Raw genomic sequence first — 8,448 nt, 5'->3', positions numbered from 1 at the left:
CCGATGAGAAAACAGATGAGCAAGGTTAAGTGAATGGATTGTTCAGGTTACCTGTTCTTCCTGATATTGCCAGGAATGGGAATGGAATCCTGCTCTTTCCATAACCCTGGCCCCGGGTCCTTGCGGCTCCTTCCTGCCACAACAGGCCCTACAATGACTTCCACGCTGGAAGGGACGTCCCGGTGAGGGAGTCAGTGGCTCACTGGGATAAGCCAGGACTCTACAAGGAGGACTTTTAGAGGACAAGGCAGGCTGGGGACCCTCATCATACCTCCTTCACATGCAGAAACCATAATACGTGCATTTGCTACCTGTCTCTGGTTAAGTAGGCCTTGAACTCAGGATTTCTAAGGCCAAGGACGGGGCCACCACCATGCTGCCTCCCTAGGCCCGAGAAGGCCTCTTTCCCTTTTGCTTTCCCCAATCCCAATTATCCCAAAGAGCCCAGCACCTGCCCTGCCTCCTCCAGGAAGCCTTCCTGATCACCTCAGCCCCTAAAACTCCCCCTTACCTGAGCACCTACAAGTCTGGTCCATAAAACCACTCTGGGGCTGACAGCATCCTGCCCTGTGGTACCAGGTAACTGCCTGATGCCCGTGTGTCTTGCCTCTCCAGCTGGCGGGGAGATTCCATCGAGGCAGGGCTTCCCATCCCCTCTGGGATGTTCATATAAGCAATGTGCATTGAAAATCTATTCCTTGAGCCACGTGACAGAACCTTGGGGAAATTCCAGAATGAACTGGAGCTCGCATCCTAAAATACGACCCTGGGCATGTCACTCCTCTACTTCAATCCTTTTGGTGGCTCTCCACTGCCCTCAGAACACAGCTCAGAGCTCCTTCCCATGCGGACATCTCTAAGCCATCTCTCACCACACCTAGCACTCCTCCACACACCTTGTGTTCTAGCTCTACAGCATTTTGTTTCCCTGATGAAACATGCTTATGCCTACCTCTGGGCCTTTGCATGTGCCCTCCCTCCCACCTTCACCCAACCCAAGTTACCCGTTAACCCTCAGCTCCCATATTACTTCTTTCAGGAAGCCTTCCTTAGCTGCCTAGGGTCAGTTAGGGGCTGACCCCTCCACTGGACTCCAGTGGTACCTGCCATTGCCCTATTCTAATACCTACACTGCATGTAACAGATTACTGCCTTGTCTGTCTCCCTCCCGAGACTGTGGGCTTTGGGAGGACAGGGCCCCCATCTGTCTGACTTCTCTGACTTCTCCCTGTATCCCAGCAGCTGAGGCCAACTCCTAGAGGCGTCAGCAGTGTGTGGTAGACCCTCCTCAAATGAACACATGAGGGGTGCCTGGGTGGCTCAGTCGGTTAAGCATCTGCCTTTGGCTCGGGTCATTATCTCTGGGTCCTGGGATTGAGCCCTGAGTTGTGCTCCCTGCTCAGCGGGGAGTCTGCTTCTCCCTCTGCCTCTCCCCACCCACCCCTCCGCTTGTGTACACGCGAGCTCTCTCTCAAATAAGTATAGTCTTTTAAAAAAGAAAAAAATGAATGCATTAACAAATGAGGTCCCATTTTTATGAACAGTAGATGTCCAGTGAGCACCTGTCACACTGGGGCATCTGACTATCCAATGGTTAGAGTTCTGCAAACTCGAGACATTTTCATCTTTGAAGTCCTTTATTCTCTGTGGTTCACGTCACTGATTCACCAAGCTAGAGCTCCTCACAGTAAGCAGGCGTTCATTCATCTTTCCTCCATATTGTAACCTTGTCCTCATGTTCAAACCTGAGCTTGGGCCCAAAAGGTTAAAGAGGACACACCCTGTGGCAGGGAGCAAGGGCCACCCTGGGGATCAGCCTTGTTTGGTTCCCAGGCAAATACCTTAGCAAGTTTAGCATGTGGCAGCCCCGAAGTGCAATACATAAGACAGTGCAATGGCTCCAGGCATCGGGGGGAGGGGGGGGGGGAGGGAGGCACATTACATAGAGGCCCCTGGAAAAAATCCAGGCCATTCTCTCTCTCTCAACATGCATTTTTCTCAGCCGTCCGTGACTCTGGACCCCCTTCCCTGGTCTACAAGAAACCACAACCCGTGTGCTACTGAAGACATTTTCATTTTCCCCTCATGAGATAGACGTGGTTCCAAGTATATTCCAGGTTTCTCCCTTCCGCCTTCAAGAACATCCAGTTTTGTTCAGGTCCCTCTTAATGGCACTTAATAAATATACATTCTGGGACCGACAGAACAGGCTGTCCTCTTTCAAAGCACCTTTAAAACTGCCTGTTCAAAAATCTGAGCTAGGACAGAACTCAGAAGGGGCACATCCTAGCTTATAGCTGGTGGCCGCTTCTGACCGCAGGCCTGTCTCGTCCACTACTGCGTGTCTAGGGTCGAGGTCCCCACTCCTGGTGACACACCAAAGCACCTGGGGAGCTTTCTGAGTTCCTGAGGGCCTGGCCACACCCCAGACCGACTCTATTACAATCTTTGCGGGGGGCGGGGGAACGGGCAAGCAGCCAGGTTGAGAAGCCTGAGCTGGGGTTCTAGTCCACAGGACATTCTCAGTAAGCACTGAGGAACCCACAAACGGATTTCCTATGTTATTATCTGCTCCCCTATGCCTCCTATTTGTATTAGAAATCTGAGTAGGAAAAAGAAAGGAAAATGAGTCAAGAGCATCTTAAAGAGTGAATTTGGTGCCAGGACAGGGCCAGTGGGGACTGAGTTTCTCTTGCATGATGCATCTTCCCGCTCTCACAAGCCGAGGAGTGAGGTGAAGATCTCACGCAGGCACGTATGTATTTCTTCAAAGCCCTGGAAAGCCAGAGCTAACAGCGTTACGCACTACAGTTATAATACCATGGAGATGTTCTTAGAAATAAGTCTAAACTACCACTGGATTTTCCCCCACACTCTCCAACTTGGGTCGGTCCCCAAATATATAATTTGTATTACAGATCAGACTGGACCACCTTTTCCCACTTCTGTGAATCTTGAGATGTATCTTAGCCAAACCGACAACCCGGAGAGGATGATTCAACAGGGGCTGCACCCAAAATGGCCCCGCTGGGTCAGTCTGCCTTGAACAGGAACTGTTTTTCCATTTCCAGGTCCTAGAAAGGGATGACAATGGGTTTGATCTCACCAAGTTCAAGAGACTGGCTACCTAGAACGCAGCATGGAGAAGGGTCCTAAGGTGCCCCTGGGCTGAGGGGAAAAGTCACCACGCTGATTCCTAGTGTCCGCCACGCCCGGGCGGGGCCAGCAGCAGCATGCAGGCTTGTCTGCAGCCGGGCCGCTGGAGGCTGGAGCCATCCTGAGACCACTTCCGAGTGCATCCTGCTACCAGTGGCCATTTACATTTTATCACACTTCCCAATTTACAAGGAGCTTCCCTCAGGCCATTCTCACCACAACCCTGTGAGTTAGGTCTTTGCGGATGGGAAAACTCAGGTTGTGTCCTATGTCTAAGGCCCTACAGCCAACTGACATCACACTCACCTGCCGCCTCCAGCCCTGAAACCACCCGGGGATCCCCCTGGCTCCCGACTTCCAGAAACAGGAAAGCAAACCAACACCCAAGCTCCCCCACCCACCAGGCTGTTGATCACCTGCTGCACAGAGTTGCCTAAGCAATCTGCATGCCCTTTGTTCCCTAGTCCAGAGAATACAACAGCCTCACACACACCCCACATAACACACCCTCAAAATCTCCTGGTCCCTGGAATAGCCTCTGAATTTGCCTAAACACATTCCAGAACTGTGACCTGGCCACACCTGCTCCGAGACTCAGCCAAGAATCTCCTGAGAACCTTTCCGTTGCCCACAAGCCCTTTCTCCTCAGCTAGAGAGGGCTCCGAGGGGGTTCACTGCCCAAGATAACTCAGCTGCCAGTGTGGGTCGGCTGCGGTGTCTCCTGATGCCACACGGAGGGAGTAAACCGTCAGGCCAGGCAGCTCTGGACGTGTCCAGTGCCCCCCTCCCCGCAACCCCATCGCACACAGGTAACATTCACCTGGGTGACCCACTCTGGTGGGCAGGGCTGGATGAGAGCACAGGTAAGATGGGCCATAAGCTACAGCAAGTTCTCATCACCTTGACCTGCCATCCAAGCTGTTGTGACTTCAGATGGGAACCACCTTTTCTGCAGACCTGATGAGCGGTTCTGGCTGGAGCCTTTCATGCTCACCCATGCCAGGCACTCCTGCAAGGCCCACCCACCTCTTCTCCTTGCCCTTCACCCTACCTCGGCCTGATCTCCCCTTCTGCCCCCACAGGGTCCTAGCATCTAAGCCTCCCTGTCCCTTGGCAGCATGGGCTCCGCGGCGGGCCCCCTAGGAGGGCAGACCCCAGCCCCATGGAGCTGGGCTTGCGGCCCTGGCCAGGAAGCTGGAAGGCACATATCCCCGCTGCTCGTTCACTTCCACGAGGCTCCATTCCGGGTTCCCCTTCTTGTCCTGGGCCTCCAGGACAGTCACCAGCTGGCCCGCCTGCAGACTCACTTCATGGCTGCTTCTGGCCACAAAGGGGTACACTGCCACCACCTGAAACACATGGGGAGCGACAAAGAAACGGTCAGAGCGGGGGGGACAGACAAACCCAGCGCAGAGACGCTATTCATCCTGCTCGCCCCCTGCCCCGACCCCACTCAGTCCCCAAGGCTGGGCAGTCGCCGCCTCCCAAGGACATCCTCGTGCTAAAGATGAAGCCTGCTGCTTCGTCTTCTGCCAGCAACAACAACTGCGTGCCAGGCTCTGTTCCAGGTGCTACTTGGCCTTGACTTTCACAGTTCTATAATTCAATTTGCCCCATTTTTCAGATAGGGAAATCGAGACTCAGAGAAGTCAAAGAGCTTATTCAAAATCACATGGCAACAAACCCAGGCCTGTCAGAATGGGTGCCCTCGGTCCACTGCTGCCACCCCACTGAGCAGAGGACATGGCACCCTCTCCCCCAACACCCTGCCCAGATCTGAGGGTGTCATCCGCCCAGGCCTGCTTCCCAACTTGGAGTAGAGACTGGGGGTTGGGGGACTTGGTTAATTTTTAGGGAAAGTAATTGAACTGGACAAAAAACTAGAGGGGAGGGCATTTATTAGGCTAATATTTCACTTCCCTGGCCTCGGTTTCATCATCTGCAAAATGGAAGTAATAACATCCTCCCCTCCAGGTAATTGTGGGAATTCAACAAATGATGTACGCCCGTGCCTGGTACATGCTCAGGGCTCAGTAAATGCAGGCTGCTCTGATTTTGTTTACCATTCCTGTTGTCAGAAGCTGGGGAGGACTGGGATGACCCCACAAGTGTGGACCCATGAACAGAGGAAGCAGCTGATGTGTCTAGGAAGATGGACAGCTGGGCTCACCGGCAGCAGGGTTCCTAGAGACGCTGCCCACACTGGGTGGAGCTGGGGCCGAGCTGGGTGGCCAGGCCCTCTGGGGAGCTCCTTGTGGGTCCTTTGCTGAAAGTCAGGAATGCCCAGCAGGAGGCAGCCCTGATGCACCACTTGTGGATAATGCTCCAGGCACTGGCCCTCGGAGCCTTCCCGGGGACGTGCACACCTCAGATTCCACAGGCTTCTTGGCAACCCGCACACCGCCCCCCTGAGGCTCCTCCCTGGGCTATTCAGCACCAGCCTCTGGGTTCCGCCGCTGCTCCCCGCCACTGCTCCGGCCCTTTCTGCCGCTTACCTGTCACCGGTGAAGTCCTTTTCTAACTGGGAGCGTGGCTGCCATTTACTGAGGCTCACTTTGGCCCCGCCTGGCCTTCCTGTCTCATCCAGCCCTCACAGCGACCCCACGGAGCTTCTCCTCCCTCGAGGACTCCGTCCCAGCAAAGCCAAAGCCTTTCATGGCTTCCCATCACTTTTTGTTTGTTTTGAGACAGAATTCAAATACCGTAACAGTCATCTTTTCAAAGTGCACAATTCAGTAGTTTTTAATATGTTCAAAGGCTGTGCAACCATCATTACTAATTCCAGAACATTTTCATCCCCTCAAAAAGAAACCCCACACAAGATAGCAGTCCTTTCCCAACCCCCCACTCCGCAGCCAACCACTAATCTACTTCTCGTCTCTATGCATTTGCCTGGTCTGGACATTTCATATAAACAGAGTCATACAACACATGGCCTTTTGTACGGAGTTGCATGTGACAGCACGTATTGGCCCTCCCTTCTTTTTTATGGCTGAGTAATATGCCATTGTATGGATATGCCACATTTTGCTTATCCATCCACCTGCTGATGGACATTTCAGTTGTTTCTACTTTCTGGCAATTACAAATAATGCTGTTGTGAACATGCATGTAGGTTTCCCATTGCTCTGAAGTGAAGGCTGACACCCTCGCCAAGTCCACAAGGCCCTGCCCACCTCTCTAGCAGTACCTCACCCCTACCCTCTCTCCCCGGCCACAGCCCCTTCATTCAGTTCCTCACACACCCGTCCTTTGTACACACACACACACACACACACACACACCGGCCCCTTTGTGTTCACTAGGCATGCTTTCTGGGGAGCTCTTCCCACTCACAGCCTGGCACAGTCCCTTTATCCAATTAATCCCTGCTCACCCTTCAAATCTGAGAAAAAGCATCATTCCTCTTAGAAAAGCCTTTCCTGAACCTCTCCCAGCTAGGGCTCTGGCATTTATCACTGCTCTAACTTTACAGTGATTCACATGATTATTTTATTAATTGCTGTTTTCCCCACCCCCAGATTATAAATCTGAGGAAGGCAATGACCAAGATTTACTTTTGCTCATTATTACATCTCTCATCCAGCACATTGCCTGGCAAATACTGAATGAATGAATGAATGGATGAATGAATGAATGAATGAATCCCACTTGCCCTGCTGATACGGAGCAAGGGCTTGTTGATGTGGCAGGGATGGGAGGCTCCTTTTTCCAGGTTCACTCCTGACCAGGACACTGGTGAGGCCACTGACCAAGACCATGGCCTCACAGGATGGTAGCCTCTTCCAACAGGAGGGAAATCAAAGCCCCACTCCAGGTGGCCATGGGGAGGCAAACCCCACCCCTCTCTTAGACTCACCTGGGTCACCACTGGGACAGAGGGGACGGGGGCTGGAGTGGGCTCTGGTGTTAGGTGACGGGAGTCCTTGGGAGGCCACTCCTGCTCTTTGACCTCCTCCTGCCTGGGGATGACACGGTACAGCTCCAGTTTCCCAGCCGGCACATACCCTCGATGTCCTACAGGACATGCAGAACGTTATCTGGCTGCAGACCACCTCCCCATCCCTTTTAGTGATAGAGGAATCAGCACCATTCAGGGATGTGAATACCTCCAGCACAGCTTCCCAGCACTAAAGAGGACCTGAAAAAGTCATCCAGGAAACTCACAAACCCACCCCTAACCAACCCACACTCACTGTTTCCAGCTTCTACTTGCACACCCCCGGTGACAGGGTGCTTATTCCCTACTGAGGCAGCCCACTCTGTTTTGAACAGCTTTGACAGACATAAGAAATTCTTCCTTGGGCTGGTATAAACACAGCTTTCCTGGTGCTGGGCCCACTGATCCCCTTCCCCTTGAGCAGAGGCCTAGAGTAGGGCTGTTTCCTCACCCAGGACAGCCTTTTCCAGAAGGCAGCAACTGCCTTTCTCTTCGCTGAGTGCCCCCAGTCCCTGCTCATGAACAGCTACCCCAGGACTGTTCTGGTCACCATCCCCGCCCACGGCCGACACCTCCCGAGGGCTTGCTAGGTGCCAAACCGGCATTCAATTGTCCAGTCTTCACATCAACCCTCCAGGTCAGTACCGTTGTTTCCATCTGATGGCCGAGCCACTGCAGCTCAGAGAGGCTCTGTAACTTCTCTGAGATCACACAGTTAGTAAAGTGGCTGATTTGGAATCCAAACTCAGTCCTCTTGACCCTAGTGGCCAGCCTGAATCCCCGTTCAGCTGTTTGTCAACTTGAGTCACGAGACTGCCCTTTCACGGTTTCTGCTGGATTTGTACTGTTTTCTTAATTTCTTTTTAAAAGTAGGCTCCATGCCTAGCGTGGAGGCCAACATGGGCTTGAACTCATGACCCTGAGATCAAGACCTGAAGCAAGATCAAGAGTCACCCACTTAATTTTTTGATAGACTCACTTTTTAAAACTTAGACTTGTTCTATTAATATTATGAATAAAATCACAGGTTTACGTACTAGCTATGGTTTCTCTCATATTCAGAAAAATATTTCAATAACAATTATGATAAACTGTCTGAAGGGGGAAAACTATCTGCGGGTCCCCTCCCAATAATCCTGTGTGACCCTCATCTTGTGGGTCACAGGCCCCTTTTTGGGACACATGGCTGCGCCATCTCCTCTTGGGTTCAAGGTGCCACCTGCCTCCTGCCCAGTTACACTGGGGCACCCAGACCTGAGCGGCACATCCAAGGGTGGGACCAGTGCATGGGAGACAGGACCACACGTCCCTCAGTCTGGATACCAGATGTCTCCCTGCAGCTGGGATCCAAG

General features: G+C 52.7%; 1 protein-coding gene across 8 annotated transcripts in view; it reads right to left on the bottom strand.

Moving 5' to 3' along the window:
* Positions 1-1,618: 1,618 nt before the first annotated feature.
* Positions 1,619-8,448, bottom strand: part of LOC118006677 (rho guanine nucleotide exchange factor 37-like) — a 50,592-nt gene continuing 43,762 nt past the window's right edge. For 7 of the 8 annotated variants that reach the window (XM_034999424.1, XM_034999428.1, XM_034999422.1 and 4 more), the window contains 2 exons: positions 7,016-7,173; positions 1,619-4,505 (listed from right to left, as the gene is read on the bottom strand). In XM_034999424.1, the coding sequence (XP_034855315.1) occupies positions 4,296-4,505; positions 7,016-7,173 (368 nt within the window). In that variant the 3' untranslated portion in view covers positions 1,619-4,295. The remainder of the gene's footprint in view (positions 4,506-7,015; positions 7,174-8,448) is intronic. The other variant, XR_004678155.1, reaches the window with a different exon arrangement.

This window comes from Mirounga leonina, unplaced genomic scaffold, assembly GCF_011800145.1.
Source record: "Mirounga leonina isolate KUSES-001 unplaced genomic scaffold, KU_Mleo_1.0 Mir_98, whole genome shotgun sequence".
In the NCBI taxonomy this organism is placed as follows: domain Eukaryota; kingdom Metazoa; phylum Chordata; class Mammalia; order Carnivora; family Phocidae; genus Mirounga; species Mirounga leonina.
Note: the sequence above shows the minus strand (reverse complement) of the source record. Positions and strands in the feature narration are given on the sequence as shown.